This window comes from Bos mutus, chromosome 23, assembly GCF_027580195.1.
Source record: "Bos mutus isolate GX-2022 chromosome 23, NWIPB_WYAK_1.1, whole genome shotgun sequence".
Lineage (NCBI taxonomy): Eukaryota > Metazoa > Chordata > Mammalia > Artiodactyla > Bovidae > Bos > Bos mutus.
Window position 1 is genome coordinate 41734047 of NC_091639.1, and position 18396 is coordinate 41752442.

An 18396-nucleotide genomic window follows, 5' to 3' on the forward strand; every position below is an offset into this window, starting at 1 on the left:
AGCTAAATGAAGCCTGCAACATGTACCGCGGGGTGGACCCTCTTAGGGGAGCATCACCCAGAAATGTGACTGAACCTAAGAGTCTCTGCCTCTTTGAGAACAATTGCTCCCACTCTCTGCCTCCCTCCCCTCTGCCCTCTGGCCCCCTCCTCCCTCCTGGAGCCAGGTGGCTCGTCCTAACCCCCTGTCCAGCCTCCTCCTCTTGTCCATCTGTCTCCCCAGATGGGGGGAGAAGTGTAGCGATTGGCCCACTTTCTAACTGGAAAGGAACCATATGGAGGATTTAGCTGGAAGCTGAGTGTCTGCCCGGCCGCTGTTAGGGCAGGGCCAGCGCTGGGGGCAGGAGACTGGCTCCCGTCGGTTCTCTTTGTGAGCTGGGACTGGGGGGTCCTGGTCCTGCCCCCAGACCCCACTCCCTCCCTCCCCCAGGAGCCCCTCTAGCCATGCTCTTCTGTGCTTGGTGCCTCTGTGGGCATCCTAGGACCTGAGGTTCTTGTTCTGCCTGGAAGGGGCAGAAAGTAAAGGAGGTGGGCGCTGGTCAGGGTGGGGCACAGAGGATGTGGCTGTCTCACCTGCTACACAGAACCAGGGGCCCATTTCCTGACGACGCAAGAGTGAGCCTGTGTCACGTGGCTCCGGGCCTTGCGGGTGCCGGGCACAGAGCAGCCCCCTTCTTGAGTCGTTTCCTCAGCTCGCCTTGTTTCCTCAGCATGCCCTCTCCCCACCCCCAGCTGCTCAGGCCTCCTGCCACTAAAACTCAGCCGCTCAACTCAGGGCCACCACCCTTGGGCAGCCTTCCCTGGTTGCCACCTACCCCCCTGAGTAGAGGGCCCTCCCTGGGCGGAGCTGGGTGCTGGCCCCTCTTCCTCTGGGTAAAACAGGTGGGTGGTGTCTCCCCACACTGGGGATCCTTGCAGCCCATCCTCCTCACAGAGGTGCGTGGAGTCTGCTCAGAAGGCTCAGGTGACCCCGGCCTGGACTGAGAGGATGTACGGAGGCTCGGGGGTGCCCAAGGGTGGCAGCCAGGTGCCCGGCCAAGGTGGGTAGTTTGGCTGCGACCCAATAGGATTCTGTGTGAGATGGAGCTGGGCTGAGGCCCTTGAGTGGGACCCGGAGGAAGGCAATGGTCTCAGATAAAGGATCCGCCTTCATCAAGAATACTCCTTCAACCTTTTCCATCAACAGAGCCCTAACTCTGCCACCAGAGGTGCTGGACGTCCTATTCCCTGGGGGCCCCACTCTGTATCCCAGTGGGGCAAGGGACTGTGTGGCTTTGGGCAAATCACTTCTCTTTCCCAAGCCTCAGTTTCCTCATCTGTCAAATACAGTTGATACTAAAAATGGGTCCACAGGAGCTTTTGTAGCAGGAGATGAGGGGAGATTGAGTTAACATGAATGCTGCCGGCACCCCCGCCAGCACTGGGGAGACACAGCTGAGGCCGGGGACTGCCCGGGTGAGGTGGAGAGTGCGTGCAGGGTTTCTGTGAGCCACGCAGCCTGGCTGTGAATCCCGGGGTGTGTTGACTGCATCCTGGTGGCGCCTGCAGGCTTGGGAGCTTCTTGTAGAGGAATGAGCTTGAGAGGTAGGCAGGCCTTGGGTCCCCTTCCCTAGGATCCAGCCAGGTAGGCAGTGGCCAGAGAGAAAGGAATGACAGAAGGCCCCTAAAGACCTTCTGATCCCAATCAGAGCTCCTCCAGCCCCTCCACCAAAGCAGTCCCTTAAGAATGGCCTTCCTGGGCTCTTCTAAGCTCCCTGCTGGGAATTTGGTCCTAAATAAGATGGAGGGAGACTGGGTGTCATCGCACTCTGTTGGGTCAGGGAGCAAGCTGGAGAGCCTGCATACTGAGTGGCCAGTGAGTGCCCAGAGGGGAACTTAGGAACGCCCGCATATGGGCAGTAGCTGGGTTTGCAGCAGCACTGCCTGGGATGTGCAGGCACAAGTCAGCGACCCTGCACGCTGCCCTTACGCAGGGGCCTGATGGTGAACGTGGGGCTCAGGGTCAAGGGTCCTGGTAGGTGTGTGTGGATGTGGGTACCAGAGGCACTAATGGCCCAAGGAGGGCAATTTGTTCTCATTCTCAGATTTGGGCCTCCAAAAAGTCTTATGAGGTAGTTACATCAAAAAAGAACCAATGTTTACTAAGCACTTACTGTGTGGCAGATATTACTATATATGCATGAACTCCCTTAGCTTTATAACAGCCTTATGAAATAGGTGGTATTACTATCTTTACAGATGATGTATTTGAGACAACAGAGAAGTTCAGTAACTAACCTGAGATCACACAGCAGTAAGCAGCAGAACTGAGATTTGAACCCAGGCAGTCTAGCTTTAAGCCTGATACTATATTGCTTCTTGCTAGCAACCTATTTTATAAAGAGAGGCACAGAGAACTTAAGTGACGTGTCCATGGTCACTCAGCTTGGTGGAGCCAAAATTTGCACTGTGGCTGTTCTGACTGCACAGCCCATGCCGGATCGGGACCTGGGAGCAAGTCTTGCCAGGGGACCGTGAGTAGCCCCCAGGAGTGTGAGTCTCAGGGGAAGACCCTGTCTGCCCCAGGCCAACCGCTGCCCTTCCTGCAGGGGGCGTGTGCATCGCCCAGTCCGTCAAGATACCTCGGGAGCCCAAGCCTGGGGAGTTCGACAAGATCATCCGGCGGCTCCTGGAGACGTCAAATGCCAGGGCGGTCATCATCTTCGCCAACGAGGATGACATCAGGTGAGGACAGGCAGCAGTGGGGCAGGACTGGGGAACCAGGGACCCCTGCTGGAGACCTTCCTGGGCAAGCCTGACCCACCCTGGGGTCCAGAGAGGTGGGGTGACCCAACGAGGCGGTGGTGGGGAGACCCCTCTGGCTGGGGCACAGGCTATGGCTCATGGACTCCCCTTCCTTTCCCCCTCCCGTTTCCTGCATCCATTCTACCAACTCAGGATGGTTAGTGGGTCCTTTTACAGAGGGGCTAAGGCCATGGGCTTGGGGTGAGAGCCCCTGGGTGGGAATCCTGTTCTTCCTCCAATTAGCTGTGTGACCTCAGGCAAGTTTCTCAACCTCTCTGGGCTTCTTTTCTGCTTAAAAAAAAATGGAGCTAATGAAGCCTGCTTGATAGTGTTGCTGGAGCACTGAATGCAGGAATGTGCATAAACGAAGGCGCAGAGGCTGGCAGGAGGTAGGGGTGGCTGTCTCTCAGCCCCTCCGTCCTCCCTTCAGCGAGCTCAGAGTAGTGGGAAGAGGCCTGGGCTGTGGTTCTAGTCCTGATCTGGGCACACACTCATGTGGGCAGTATCATCCCCTCCCTGGACCTCAGTGTCCACATTTGCAGAGTGGGGGCAGGTGGGCTCCAGGTGCCAGAACCATGTGGTACAGACACCCTGGAGCAGTCCGCCTCCCTGCACACCTGCCCCCAGGTCCTGAGTCACAGGTCAGAGTCTCAGGTGCCCTTAAAAGATGACCCCTGAGCACCCTTCCTAATGCACTTCCCTTCTTCCTGCTCTTTCTCTCCCTTCCACCTCTTTAAGACTGGATGTCATGGCCAAGAAGGGCTGGCCTCCTTGATTCCCTAGACTGAGGGGGAGACACAGCTCCTGCTGAGAATCTGGTCAGGGAGTCACGCCCTGTGTTTGCAGAGGAGATGTGGTCTCCCCAGACCACCTCCCTCAGACAGCTGGCCCACCTGCCCACCTGCCCACCTGCCCAGCCCAGCTAGCCCGGTCCACCCTGCCTCCATGCGGCCCCCTCCCCATTACTAATCAGCATCCACACTGGGTCCACTCTTCTTTCCAAAACTCTTTCCCACTTGGAAAGACCTCATCCTGGACTCCTGAGTTGCAGCAAAACAGATTCTCTCCCAGGAGATATTGCTGGGTGCCAGCAGGGATGGAGGGAATGTTCTGGAAGGTCATTAAGGCCTCCAAAGCCATAAACACCAGCTCTAATGGGTGTTTTTCAGGCAGCAAAGGTCCAGGGTGTGGGAGTCCTCAGGGTCCAACTGGCACCCCTGAGCTGCTCCCAGTCCCCACAAAGCTTTCAGGGTCCCTAAACTCTGGCCCTGGGTGTCCCTGTTGCCACAGGTAAGCTGGCACCTGGAGCAGGAGGAGCTCCTTCCGAGCTCTTCGCCTCCCTTCAGTCAGTCTCCACCCCCGCCCCCACTCCCATGTCAAAGCACAGCACTACTCGGGGCCCCCACCCCATCCAGGGACACACCCCACTCGCAGCCTCCTGAGTGGCTCTGAGGGACCCATACGCGGGGAGGGGAGACGAGGGTGCCCGGCCAAGGGTCCCAGACAGGGGTCACCTAGGGGGGAGGGGGGAAGGGCCTTAGACTGACCCCCTGAGCATCTGGGCAGGGTATGTGGGGAGAGGGGCTCCTTGCTGGAAATCCACATGCATTTTCAGAAGCAAACAGAGGTAAAAATAAACCCAGGTGACTTTGCAGAGATGGAGCCTTGGGAGCTCTGGTCATCTCTGGCTGGCCGGATGCAGGCGGTATTAATAGGGCTGCGGTGTGGGTTCTGAGAGCAGCCTCGCCTACAGTTAGGGGCCTCTGTGGGGGCTGCAGCAGCCTTGGTGAGGAGGGCAGGTGTGGGCCCTGGGGTGAGGAAACATGTTTCTCCCTGGCAGTCTGAGGCTTCCTGCCCCAGCTGGCCGCCTCCTGCACAGGTCCGGCAGTAGCCCCAAGCCCCGCCGTCTGTCCTGGCTTTGTCCATGGGACGGGCTGGCCAGTTTCTAGTATCCTGGCTTCTCACTTGCTGTGTGATCTTGGGCAAGCTGCTTGCCTCCTCTCTGCTCCCGTCTATCCCCATGGGATGAGATACATGGCGGGGAATTCTGCCCAGTCCTTCCTGTTTTTCTCCTTCTAGAAGATGTCTCTGAGGGGCCACTTAGTTCAAGCATCCATTAGCAATGACTGAGCGCCGTTGTGGGCTGGACCGTGCGCGGGGCTCCAGGGCCCCTGACTTGACTAGGACCACTGTCACTGTGGCCTGGGTGGCGGTGGGGAGCCCCTGGCTGCCCGCACCCTTTCATCCATCTGCGAGGGCAGTGGGGAGTGGTTCTTTGAAGCACCTGGACTTTTGGCACAGAAGGAGGTGGGGTGCAGAGGGGGACAGGTGTTGGTGTGTGTGTGTGTGTGACAGTGGCTATAAATGTGACAGAGGGCCAGGGGGTGTGGGTCTGGGAGCCTCAGAGGACAGGGCTTAGGCAGATGTGTTTCTGGGGACCTGAGTCAGACATGGTGCAGGTCCAACCAGAGGGAAACAGGCATGGTCTTGGCGGGGACAGAGGTAGCCCCAGGGGTAGGAATGGGTCTGGGAGACCACACTGGGCCAGAAGGCAGCTGTGGACCCAGGGCACAGGCAGGTATAGGGATGCAGTGTGGGTGAAGGGCAGCCGTGGGCCTGTAGGTAGGTGTGGATCAGGGCAGCAGGGACCCGGGGGCCTGGGAGTCCAGGCGTGGGTGCTGGGGTGGCTGTGGGCCCCGGACTCCTGTGGGTCAGGATGGAGGATCCAGGCAGAGGCTGCAAGGGGGTCAGGAATGAGCCCAGGGTAGGGCAAGTGTGGCCAGGGCAGGGAGCCTGTGGGCAGACACGGTTGGGCTGGGCTGGTGCGTGTCCCCACAGGCGTGTGCTGGAGGCGGCACGGAAGGCCAACCAGACTGGCCACTTCTTCTGGATGGGCTCGGACAGCTGGGGCTCCAAGATCGCCCCTGTGCTGCACCTGGAGGAGGTGGCCGAGGGTGCCGTCACCATCCTCCCCAAGAGGATGTCCGTGCGAGGTAGGCCCGGCAGCCACAACGGCGCGCCCACCACCCACCCCCTGCTCCATGCACCCCACTCTCAGCGTCACCCTGACGGGTCCTTCTTATCATCCCCCCACACTGTCCCTCTCCAGCTCCTCGTCTTCCTGCACCCTCTCTTCTTCCTTGGCTCCCAGCTTCTTTGTGCTCGGGTTCTGGGCTGGGAGGCCTTCCTGGCCACACGTCCCAGTGGGGTTAGAAGCCACGCTCAGGGTCCTTCTTTCTCCTGTCTCAGATATTCATGGATGTAGGGGGTGGTGGCAAGTACAGGAGGCTCATTTATCAAGACTTCTCCTTCACCCCCATATACTCTCATCCCTTCTCCCATCTGGGACAGAAGAAGTGAGACCCCTGCCACACTGGGAGCGTGTCCTCTGCTAGAAGAGCCCTGGGAGCTGCCAGCAGGCTGCCAGGATGGGGCAGGGGCCTCCCTGCAGAGTCCTGCTGGGCCCTGGGTGGGCTGACGGGGTGGGCCCTTACTCCTGGGACAGAACTCAGTCGCCCTGGGCAGGAACAGATTGCTCTGGCTGGAGCCTCGCTGTGAGTGAGGTGTGAAGTTCCTATTAAAGGCCCGGTTTGGCAAGGACCTCACTGTCCTCCCCACGGTGGCGGCAGGCTCCCAGGGGCTCTTCCCTGCTCTCACTGAGGTCAACAGATATCAGCATTGATGGAGTTGGGAAGCCTGCAGACATCTACCTCCACCAAACTTTCCAAGAGACCGAGGTCTGAGTAGGGGAGGGACATGACCATGTCCTCTATTCACCCCGAGGCAGAAGGAACACAGGTGCCAGGAGTTTCCACACTGCCCCTCTCAGCTTCAAGCCATAATAAACACAAAAAAACAAAAACTATGGCTCTTGGTACCCACAAATGCCAGGCCCCATACAGACATCTCATTTAGTCTTTCCAGCAACCCCACATTTAGTAAGTGAATACATTAAGGCTCAGAAAGGTTAAGTGACATTTGGTGGCAGTAAGTCACACATACTTGCTATTAAGTGGCAGAACTAGAATCTGAACCCAGGACTTGCCATACAAAGCCCTTTTCTCTCTGGGGCACCAGAGAAACCACGAAAGCAGTGGTTCTCAGAGAAACCACGAAAGCAGTGGTTCTCAGCAGGGGGAGATTTTGATCCCCAGGGACGTTTGGCACTGTTTGGAGACATTTTTAGTTGTCATGATCAGGGAGTGCTGCTTCTAGCGGGTGGAGGCCAGGGATGCCGCTCAACATCCTGCCATGCCCAGGACAGCCTCCGCCCGCCATCGGCCCCCCACCGCCAGCAAAGAGTGAACTGGCCCAGGGCGAATAGTGTCAAGGTTGAGAAAGTCAGCGTTCCACCAGTACCAGCGCCTCCCTGACAGCTCCGACAGTCACTGAGCCTCCACTGGGCCCTGCCACCAGCAGGAACTCGTTGCTGGGTGAACTTTTAGGCTTTCGGGTCTGTTCCCAGCAGCTCGGTCAACTGTTAATGTGACACGGAATGATCATGGGTCAGAAGGCAGGGGGAGGAGAGAAGGCCTTATTCACCCACCAGCCTGCCACCCTGGGTCCGGGTTTTCTGGGCTTAGAGCAGAGTTGATAAGTCCTCTGGAGCATTCGGAGAAGGAGGCTGCCTCACTGAGCCATGGGGAAGTTCTGGACTGGAAGGAGGGCGATTCAGGCCCCTGTCTTGCTGTGTGACCTGGGCCAGTCCCTACACTCTCTGGTTCCCTCTCCTCTCCAGAACCAGAGAGCTCACGTACTCCCGGGACTGGGCGCCGACCCCCGCCCGCACCAGCCTCTCTGCTCTCACTTCAGGACCTCCAGGTGGTTCCTTCTCCAGGAAGTCCCATATTAGCATATCGGTAGTTAAGAACCAGCGCAAACACCCTTATCCTGTACTTCTTCCATAAAGGCAGCCGTTGTTTGATGACACAGGCTCCCCCCTGAAACTCAACCCAGCTCTTTTCACCAGGAAGGAAATGAAACGTCTCACGTTTCCCCCTGGGTCCTGGATCAGAGGGTGCGCTCTTCCTCCCCTCCTCATCCGCCCGCGCCTCGTCTAAGCGGCGGGAAGAGCGAAGGGCTGGGGGCGGGTGGAAAGAGGGGCGCCGGGTCCTGACATCCTGGTTCCCCGCCAGGCTTCGACCGCTACTTCTCCAGCCGCACGCTGGACAACAACCGGCGCAACATATGGTTTGCCGAGTTCTGGGAGGACAACTTCCACTGCAAGCTCAGCCGCCACGCGCTCAAGAAGGGCAGCCACGTCAAGAAGTGCACCAGTGAGCTCGCGCGGGGGGCGGGGCCGGGGGCGGGGCCGGGAGGCGCAGGGTTAGGAGGCGGGGACAGGGGCGGGGTCGGGAGGAGCCGGGTTAGGAGGGGGGGGCCTGGAGGGGCGGGGTCTGGAGCGGGGGCCAGGAGGGGCGGGGCCAGGACTGATTCGAAGTCCAGTGGGTGGGCTCTCTCAGGCCCCCAGCCGTCGGTGACGCTGCTTACAGGGGAAGGGTCTCCTGGATTTGGGCAGAACTGCCCTCTGGCTGACCACCTTGAGCTTCATCCGGGCGTCCATATGGCGAGCCCACAGAACTGACTGACCCCAGCTGCCCGGTGCACCCTGCCACTCACTGGTCTGAGCGTCTCTAACTCCTTGAGGGTCCCGCAGTCACTCTACAGACATCAGTTTGACTCCCAGAGCTTGGCCCTTTTCTAAGCATCTTGGATGTAGCAGGGAATGAAAGCCAAAAAGCTCTTGGCGTTTTTATTCTAATCGGGAGACAGACAATAAACAAGATTAAAAAAGTAAACTGTAGACTATGTCAGAAGGAAAATGTGCAGTAGAAACAAAATAGATAAGAGTCTGGCTTCCCTGCAAGGCAGCGTTTCAGCAGAGCCCTGAAAGGGGCAGGGAATGAGCCGTGGGAGGATGGGACGACGGGCCTCTCACAGATTGGAAACAGAGGCTCAGGGAAGGTAAGCAATGGTACCTGAGTTCCCACACATGGAAGGCAGTAGAGCAAGATGTGGACCCAGAACTGAGCTCTCAATCGTTGGCCCACTACTGTGGCTGCCTTGGCGTGTCCACATTAGATATGGTTGGATGTGGGTCCTTGTGAGTTCTTGGTCTGTGTAACTCTGCAGCAGGACCTGGTGTCAGGGACCTTGGGAGGGCTCTGGGTACCACTCAACCTGAGCCAGCTGTGCCCTCTCGGGGCCTTGACTTTCTCATCTGAAAGCCAGCCCAGAGGGTGTCTGGGGATGCAGGTGAGAAGGCTGATGGGAGGCACTTCGTAAGATGGTGGCTCTCAAGCCTGGCTGTGCATCAGCATCACCTGGAGCTTTTAATACTCTCCCAGGTCAGAATGGCCATCATCAAAGATCTACAGACAGTAAAGGCTGGAGAGGCTGTGGAGAAAAGCGAACCCTCTTGCACTGCTGGTGGGAATGTAAACTGATACGCCACTATGGAGAACAGTCGGAGAAGGCAATGGCACCCCACTCCAGTACTCTTGCCTGGAAAATCCCATGGGCGGAGGAGCCTGTTAGGCTGCAATCCATGGGGTCGCTAAGAGTCGGACACAACTGAGTGATTTCACTTTCACTTTTCACTTTCATGCATTGGAGAAGGAAATGGCAGCCCACTCCAGTGTTCTTGCCTGGAGAATCCCAGGGACGGGGGAGCCTGGTGGGCTGCCGTCTATGGGGTCATACAGAGTCGGAAACGACTGAAGTGACTTAGCATAGCATATGGAGAACAGTATGGAGATTCCTTAAAAAAAAGCTAGGAATAAAACTATTATGTGACCCAGCAGTCCCCCTACCGGCCATATACCCTGAGAAAACCACAACTCAAAAAGACGCATATAGCCCAGTGTTCATTGCAGTGCTATTTACAATAATCAGAACATAGAAGCAACCTAGATGTCCATCAACAGATGAATGGATAAAGAAGTTATGGTTCATATATACAGTGGAATATTACTCAGCCATAAAAAGAACAAATTTGAGTCAGTTCTAGTGAGATGGATGAACCTAGAGCATGTTATACAGAGTAAAGTGAGTCAGAAAAACGAATATCATACATTAACACATATATGGAGTATAGAAGAATGGTACTGATGAACCTATTTGTAGGGCAGGAATAGAGATGCAGACGTGGAGAAAGGACTTGTGGACACAGCAGGGGAAGGAGAGGGTGGGACGAATTGAGAGAGAAGCATTGAAACATACACATTATCATATGTGAAACAGACAGCTAGTGGCAAGTTGTGTCTAACACAGGGAGCTCAACCCAGTGCTCTGTGACAACCTAGAGGGGTGGGGTGCAGGGTGGGAGGGACGTTCAAGAGCCAGGGGATGTATGTATACTTATGGCTGATTCACGTTGTATGGCAGAAAGCAACACGACATTGTAAAGCAATTATCTTCCAATTAAAAAAAAAAAAACAACAGACCAGGGCCTCACCCCCAGACCCACAAAGCAGAACTTTGGGAGTGGATTGTTTTTCAAGCTCTCCCAGTGTGTATTTAGGGCTGGGAATATTGGGCAAGAGCAGCTTTGTTCACATCCAGTCACTTGGGGTTCTTTTCAAATGCTGATGCTTGGCTCCTAGCCCCAGACATTCTGATGGAATTGGTCCTGTGTGCCACCAGGGCATTGGGATTTTTTAAAAGGTGCCCCAGGTGGTTTACTGTGCAGCCAAGTATGGGAACCACTGGCTTGGAAGGAGAGGTGGGTGATAGGAGGGGGAATGGTGTGCGCCCCAGGTGAGGGGAAGGCTTGAGCAAAGCAGGAGAGCCTGGAGTGAACTCTGGGTGGCCAGGAAGCACCGAAGGACAGCATGTTCCAGCTGACCTGGATCCTTCCTGCTGCCTCGGAAGCCCCAGCAGGGACTGGTGAGGGTCCTCGTGTGGCCCCAGGCCAGGCACAGTGAACTCACCCATGTCTGGGTAACGTGAGGGGTGGGGGAGCTGTGGGGGAACGTTTGTGGAAGCTGAGACCACCCTGGATGAGGGGAGGCAGCCCTGTCTTCCCGTGGCCCCGCCCAGGTTTGAGCTGAGCTGGTCCCTTGGAAGAACATCTTAGGCCAGGAGGGCCGGGGTGACACCCAAGGACTATGGGCTTGGGACTCGGCACCTGTTAGTGTGTCAGGGACTGGGTCTGACTCCGCTTCCTTCTGGCTCTGTGACCTGGGACAAGTAACCTGTCTGAGTCCCAGAGAGGGCAGGGAAGCCAACACCCCTCTCAACAGGTTGTTGGGAGGATAGGTGATGTGTTTGAAGGGTATGAAGAAGCTGGCTGAAAAATGATGGATATGGTAAGTGCTCGTAAAATGGTGATTGCTGGGGACTTCCCTGGCAGTCCAGTGGTTAGGACTCTGTGTTACCAATGCGGGGGGCGAGGATTTGGTCCCTGGTGTGGGAACTAAGACCCTCTATGCCTCAGGTTAAGCCAAAACAATAAATAGCCTACTTCCAAACTTTCTTTAAAAAAAATTGATGGTAGTTGTTGATAGAGAGGAAAGGGGAAAGGTGGAATTTAGATGCAATTGGGTAATTTAACAGTTTAAGTCTGTCGTAAGGATTCTGTTAGCTGTAGGACCCCCAGTGACGGAGGACAGCGTCATAATTGTTGCACCCATTTTACAGAAGAGGACACTGAGGTGACTGGTGAACACTGTGGTGCTAGAGAATGGGCAGAACTGGATTGGTACCCAGGCGGTTTGGCTCTCCTGCCTGCCTGTCCTGCCGCCCTCCCGTCCATGGTCCGAGCCCCTCTTCTTGCTGGCCCTCAGCCAGCCCTGTGTTCTCCACCTGCCTCACTCTCTCTCCCAAGCCTAGCTTCCCACTCAGCTCTCCCAGGATGCTGCTGTCCACGCTGGTGGCGTTGGGTGGGTCCACTCTGGTCCCCTCGATGCTAACGGTTTGGCCTCTGCCTGTCAGTCCCACGGGCCCTGCTGTCCTGCCCACGGTCTCACTGGGAGCTCCTGTGTTTCCCTGCCCTGTGCTCTGCCAAATCCACGCCTTCCTGCCCCAGGACGAGAACAGGCCTGGTGACCTTCCGAGAGGGCGGGAAGGACCATCTCATGCTGGGGTCTTACACTTGGGAAGATCTGATTCATCCTTCAGAATCTGAAGGTGTTAAATTGAATTCCCCTCCAGATTAGGATTTGACAGCCAGTTGTTCTTTGGGAGAGGATCCCAGGAAACTTTGGTTGCAGAGGTAAGGTGGCCACCAAGGGTGTAATACCAAGCAGGTCACCCCCGCGAACAGCTGGAGCTTTACTCCCCTGGGGTCTCTGGGGACAGAATGAAGCATGCCTGCCAGTCATCCCACTGGAGGTGTGAGGGAGCCGGGGTGTGTGTATACCAACTCTCATCAATCTTTTTTAAAAAATTGATCAATTTTAAATTGTTTCTTGGCTGCACCATGTGACTTGTGGGCTCTTAGTTCCCCAGCCAGGGATTGAACCTGGGCCCTGCCAAGTCCTAACCACTGGACCTGCCAGGGCATTCCCTCCTGCAATCATTTTAAAAAATTGATTATTTAATATTTTTTTGGCTCCACTGTGTGGCTTGTGGGATCTTAATACTCCAACCAGGGATTGAACCTGGGGCCCAGCAAAGACAGTGCTGAGTCCTGACCTGGCAGGGGAGCCCCTCCTGTCAGGCATTGCTGGCTCTCCCTGGAGGATGTTAATCCTTCAATGCCTTGTCCAAATGGCAAAGAGGGCTTCTGTGGCCAGAGAGCCTCAGAAGAGCAGCAGATACTGGCAGTCTTTTGGCAGATATTGGGCTGTGTGTTAGACGCTTAGTCGTGTCCGACTCCTTGCGACCCCATGGACTGTAGCCTGCCAGGCTCCTCTAGTCCATGGGGATTCTCCAGGCAAGAATACTGGAGTGGGTTGCTATTTCCTTCTCCAGGAGATTGGGCTGGTGTGTCTCAAAATGGCAAGGGGTCGTGGGCACCCGTTGTTTCTCAAATGCACAGCTGTGAGAGTCCCCCTTAGCAGGGTGTGAATCCTGGTGCTGCCACTTCCCTAGCTGTGTGACCTTGGGCAGGTCATCTCTTGAGGCCTCAGTTTCCTCATCTGTAAAATGGGAATCGTACTACTCACTCCCATCCCTTGATCCCCATCCTGAGCAGAGCTGCCTTGCTCACGGTTTCCTGGGGAATGCGGGGGAAGTTGTCTGAAGGAAGCACAGGAAGGTGGCCTGCGGCCTGCCCCCCACCTGAACGAGACAGGGGTCACTGAGCGGGCGTCTCGGCAGCTGTCAAGTCCTGTGGGAGGGCAGCGCCTGCTTCCCTCCTCTTCTCCTGGCCCCTCCCTGGGAGCCTGCAGAACAGGGTTTGGGGATTAAAGCTGTAAACAAGGCAGATGTGGCATCTGTCTTCTTGACAGCTCTGCCAGCCAGGTGATGGCTGAGTGGAGGAAGGTCTGGTTTATGAGGAGATAGGAGAATTTACTGCCTGCTGCTCCTAGGGGCTGGGAGCTGTGAGAGGGAGGGCGGCCGTGTGGCTGCTGGGGATGTGTGGGGAGATGCCAATCACCCAGCCTGTGTTAGCAGCAGTAACAATAGTAACAGCTGATATTTATATAGCGTGTATTACATGTCAATTTCTGCTCTGATATTTTGCATTTACTCTCCACAGCAACCCATTTTACAGATGAGGAAAGTTAAAGTGTAGCCGCTCAGTCGTGTCCGCCTCTGTGACCCCATGGACTATAGCCCGCCAGGGTCCTCTCCCGTGGAATTCTCTAGGCAAGAATACTGGAGTGGATTGCCATTCCCTTTTCCAGGGGATCTTTCCAACCCAGCTGTCGAACCTGGGCCTCCCACATCGCAGACAGATTCTTCACCACTTGAGCCACAGTGGAAGCAAAGGAAAACTGAGGTGCAGAGAGGCTAAAGATTTTCCCAAGATCATTCAGGAGTAAATGGCAAAGCTGGAATTTGAACCCTGGCCATCTGGCTCCAGGGATGTCCTGCCTCAGGCCAGCTGATGTCCATCCCCAGAGCCCTCCTGGCTATTGCAGCCTGGCTTTAACAGTGTTTTTCAACTCCACACTCCTAAGGGAACTGGGGAGAGGAAGGAAGACCCACATTTGGGATTACGTACTATGCTCCAGGCTGTGCCATGCATTAGGGGAGCTCACGTTTGCTCAAGCCATCAGCCATGTGGTGGCCAGAGGAGTCCTGAGCCCTTCCCCTCTGTGCTGTTGCTCACTTGTTCAACTAGCATTTTCTCAGGCTGGCTGTGTCCCCAGCCCTGTGCTGGGCTCTGGAGGGGAGCAGACCTGCCCCGTGGAGCTCCCCCTGCCAGTGGGAGACTGTGTGGCCTCACGGATGGTGTACACAATAGTGAGGTCCCAGTGGTCAGAGCCGAGGGCCTCCGGAGGCTTAATCCTGAGACAGGAGAAGACAGATCCAGGAGGCCTCCTCCTGGAGAGAAATTGAGAGTGCTGGGAGACCAGGGATGTGGCATTTTTAAATCAGGAGGTCCGAAGTCCTCACTGAAAAAGTGACTGGGAAAGAACTTGCCAGGCAGAAAGTACAGCATGTGCAAAGGCCTTGAGGTAGGCTCAGGCCTGACAGATTCAGGGAGCAGTGAGGAGGCCCACGTGGCTAAAACAGAGGGCAATAGGTAGCAGCTGAGGTCTGAGGGGTAGGGTGGGCTGACACAGTGTGTGTGTGGGGCCTGGTTGGCCATTAGTAAGGTTTTAGTCATTATTAACACAGAATGAGACAAAGCCATGACAGGGTTTGAAAAAGGATTAGCGTGATAAGATTTATGTAATAATGGGCTCATTCTGGCTGCCTTCTGGAGCAGAGCCAGAGACGAGAGTTCGGGGCTGTAGGCTGGGGTGGGAGGTGATGGGAACCTGGAGCAGGTGGTGGCCATGGAGATGGTGAGAAGTCTGATTCTTTATCAATTTTGCAGTGTGGCTGCAGAGTTTGTTAAAGGATTTGCGGTGAGAGAAAGATGACAGAAAATCAAGGAGGACTCTAGGGTTCTTGGCTGTACTTTGAGATGGGGGTGGGGGAGCATGGAGAGTCAGGCTGAGTCATGGGGAGATTCCTTGGAGAGGTGGGTGCAAAACCCAGGCTGAAGTTTGTCAGGAGGAAAACGGAGGAGAGAAATTGATGACGAGTAAGTGAGTAAGGGCCGCTCTTCTGAGAAGTTTTGTTGTAAACAGAGAGAGAGAGATGCTAGCTGGGAAAACAGTGGGGTCAGGAGAGGGTTTTGTTTGTTTAAATGGGAGAAATTAGAGCATATTTGTATGTTGCCAGCAAAGATCAAGCAGAGGAAAATCTAGAAGCTGCTGGCAGGAGAGGGAGCATGGCTGGGTGAGGGGGGAGAAGGGACATCTACGTGAGGGGCTGGCTGTGACTGTGGCCCCCTCCCCAGAGAGCTCTTGGGCTGGGGGGGTGATGTTGGAGTCTCAGAACCAGTAAGGGGCAGAGAAGGGCCTTCCCTGGGAGCTGGCCTGTCCAGGTGCCAAGTGTGGACTCTGCTACACATGTCACTCTATTCTAATGGTCCCTGGAGCTACCCTCATTTCAGACAAGCCAACTAAAGCCCAGAGATACTATGCAACTCAGCCCATAAGAGGCTGTATTGGGGTGGGGAGGAGGACAGTGTTTCAAGCTGCTCCCATCTGGCCGGACATCCATATCCTGTTTCTCGAACTTGGGTCAGTGGACATCTGGGGATACATTCTTTGTTTTGTTTGTTTGCTTTTCAAAAGTCATTTCTTTGGTGGTGCCGGGTCTTAGATGTGGTAGGTGAGGTCCTTTAGTTGCAGCACGTGGGATCCGGTTCCCTGACCCGGGATGGAACCTGGGTCCCCTCCACTGGGAGCTCAAAGTCTTAACCACTGGACCACCAGGGAAGACCCTGGGGATACATTCTTTGTTCTGTTTGTTTGCTTTTAAAAAATCACTTATTTGGCGGTGCCAGGTCTTAGCTGTGGCATGTGGGGTCCTTTAGTTGCAGCATGTGGGTCTAGTTCCCTGACCCGGGATCGAACCTCCCTCCACTGGGAGCTTGGAGTCTTAACCACTGGACCACCAGGGAAGACCCTGGGGATACATTCTTGAGGTCAGACTCTCAGGGACCCAGGAGTTCCTTGACGATTCCTGAACTTTGCATTTTCATTCAATGGCCATCCAGAAGTGGTCTTTACTGATTGTGAAGACAGCGTCTCTGCTCCTGTGATTATTTGCAGTTGGAAATCAATGTCACCGCCAGGATTTCAGCTTCTGATGTGTTTTCACCCTGGGATCTTCCTGGGACAGAACCACCTTCCCTCAGAACGGGACTGGGTCTGGCTCAAGGTCGGGGAGCCCTGGGCTGTACCACCCATGAGAGCCCAAAGGGGAGCACCTGAGAGGGAATCAGGAGCTCCCCCCTCGCCCTTCACCTCCCTGCCCCAAAGGTGCTGATCGTTAAAGGCCCGTGAGGCACTGGGGCTAGTTCAGGGTTCCCCGGGATGAGAGCTGACACAGCTGAGGCCAAGTTTGGGAGAACAGACGTGGGGTAGAGGGGACCAGGCTGAGTTGTTTAGAGGTCCCCTAACCAGAAAGTCCCTTTGACAGCAAAGAGATCAAACCAGTCAATCTTAAGGGAGATCAACCTTGAATATTCACTGGAAGGACTGACGCTAGAACTGAAATTCCAGTATTTTGGTCATCTGATCCCAACAGACAACTCATTGGTAAAACCCCTGATGCTGGGAAAGATTGAGGGCAGAAGGAGAGAAGGTTGTCGGGATGAGATGGCTGGACAGCATCACCGATGCAATGAATATGAACTTGGGCAAACTCTGGGAGATGGGGAGGGACAGGGAGGGCTCGCATGCTGCAGTCCATGGGGTTGCAAAGAGTTGGACACGATTGGACGACTGAACAACAGCCACAACCAGGAAGGCAGGTGGCTTGATGGAGGTTGAAAAAGGGGAGGGGCTGGCAGACACGGTGGGCTGGGTGGGGCTGAAGAACAAGTGTGCTACCACAGACGAGGAGGGGAGCCTGCTATGTGACTTGGGGGTGCTGAGCAGGACATGGGGGCAGGACCTGGGGACCCTAAGAAAAGCCCGCCTGTTCCAGGGAGGTGGCTCAACCACAGGTGGAGTCAGGAAAGAGGGGGAGTGGCCAGAAAGGACAGGTGTCAGCTTCCTCCCCTACCCCTGTATCAGTGGACAAGCTGGCCTGGGCCCTGTCCGTGGGGTGGGCACCCCACGCTCATCTCGTGAGGGGGGCGGGGAGAGTCAGCATATGCCAGGCTGCATGCAGAGGGGCAGCCGGGCTGGGTGGAGGCCTCAGGCAGTGGGGAGTTGTCCCTTGGGGGAGTGTCAGGGAGGAGAGGAAAAGGGAAGCTTAGAGAACAGTAGGTACATGGTATGACGTTGTGTGTCTTATTGATACATCTGTGCCTCCTTGAATCCTATCAGCGGCCCCACAAAGTAAGCATGATTACCCTGGATTCTCATCTAGCGATGTAAGCGTTGCTTAACCCGGTCAGAGGGCTGGTCCAGAGCAGAGCCATGCACCAGCTCTCCTTAGGGGGATCCTGGGATCCTCCTATCCTGCTCCCTGGAAGTTTGCCTGACAGATGAAAACCGGTGTGGATGTTGGCCTGTCTGTACGTAGATGCCAGTGTACAGATCTGTGGATATGTGCAGTATGTCCACACACCTATGTTAATTACCCGTGTGGACTTGAACCTGGGGCTGCGGACCCTGAGGTGTCCCCCTGGCGGCCCCCCAGCACCACTTTGCCAGTGGGATGAACGCCCCGGGAGCAGCCTCCGGCCTTCAGCCGGCAGGGGTGGGGCTGTGTGTTCCCTCAGATGGGCCGCCCTGAGGCCTAGGCCCCGCTGTTCTCTGGAGCCCCCGTGGGCGAGCCTCACACCTGGCATTGGTGCCTTCCCTTCACGCCCTCGTCTCACTTCCTTACCGTTGACTTGTGCTTTCAGCATCACCTCCAGATAAAATGCCTGTGCTCACATCCTTGTCAGGACCTGTTTGTGGGGCTTCTCCGCCAGCAGTGAATCTGGATAGCCACATGCGTGTAGAGGTGCTGTGCTAATCGTGTAGCTGTGTCTGTAGAGCATGTGTGTATGTGGCCACTTCTGTTTCCGTACGTTTGGCTGTGGATGTGTGTACAGAGATGTGTGTAAATGCAGGCACGTTTGTGTTGTGACTCTACGTGTGCAGATGTGGAAATGTGTGAGTGTATATGTGGTTGATTTGCCATACCTTTCTGTGAGGAAGTGTGTCTGTGTGTGTACACGTGAGCCTAGACCTCAGGAGGAATGTGGCTGGGTGGGGTGAGTTTTGAGGAGGTGAGGGGGGAGACCGGGAGGAGCTATGGTTATTTCAACCTTGAAAACTCATTTCAATTACAATTTACAACCTGCAGACAAAGGCTGCAGTCGCCGTAGTAACCGCAGCTGCGGGGGTTTTGACGCGGGGAAAATCCTTTCGCTGACGGTTCTGGGGCTGGCTGTCACCCGTGGCCGAGCCAAACGCCTCTCTGGCTCACTATGCCTCGGGACACAATTAGGACATCTTCAGACCGTCGCTGCTGCCATTGCTGCCACGTGTCCGGAATTGAT

General features: G+C 55.7%; 1 protein-coding gene across 2 annotated transcripts in view; it reads left to right on the forward strand.

Annotated features, from left to right (window-relative positions):
- GRM4 (glutamate metabotropic receptor 4) overlaps positions 1 to 18396 on the forward strand; it is a 114906-nt gene that overhangs the window by 74395 nt on the left and 22115 nt on the right. For both annotated transcript variants that reach the window (XM_070360659.1, XM_070360660.1), the window contains exons 4-6: positions 2588 to 2723; positions 5622 to 5776; positions 7919 to 8059. In XM_070360659.1, the coding sequence (XP_070216760.1) occupies positions 2588 to 2723; positions 5622 to 5776; positions 7919 to 8059 (432 nt within the window). The remainder of the gene's footprint in view (positions 1 to 2587; positions 2724 to 5621; positions 5777 to 7918; positions 8060 to 18396) is intronic.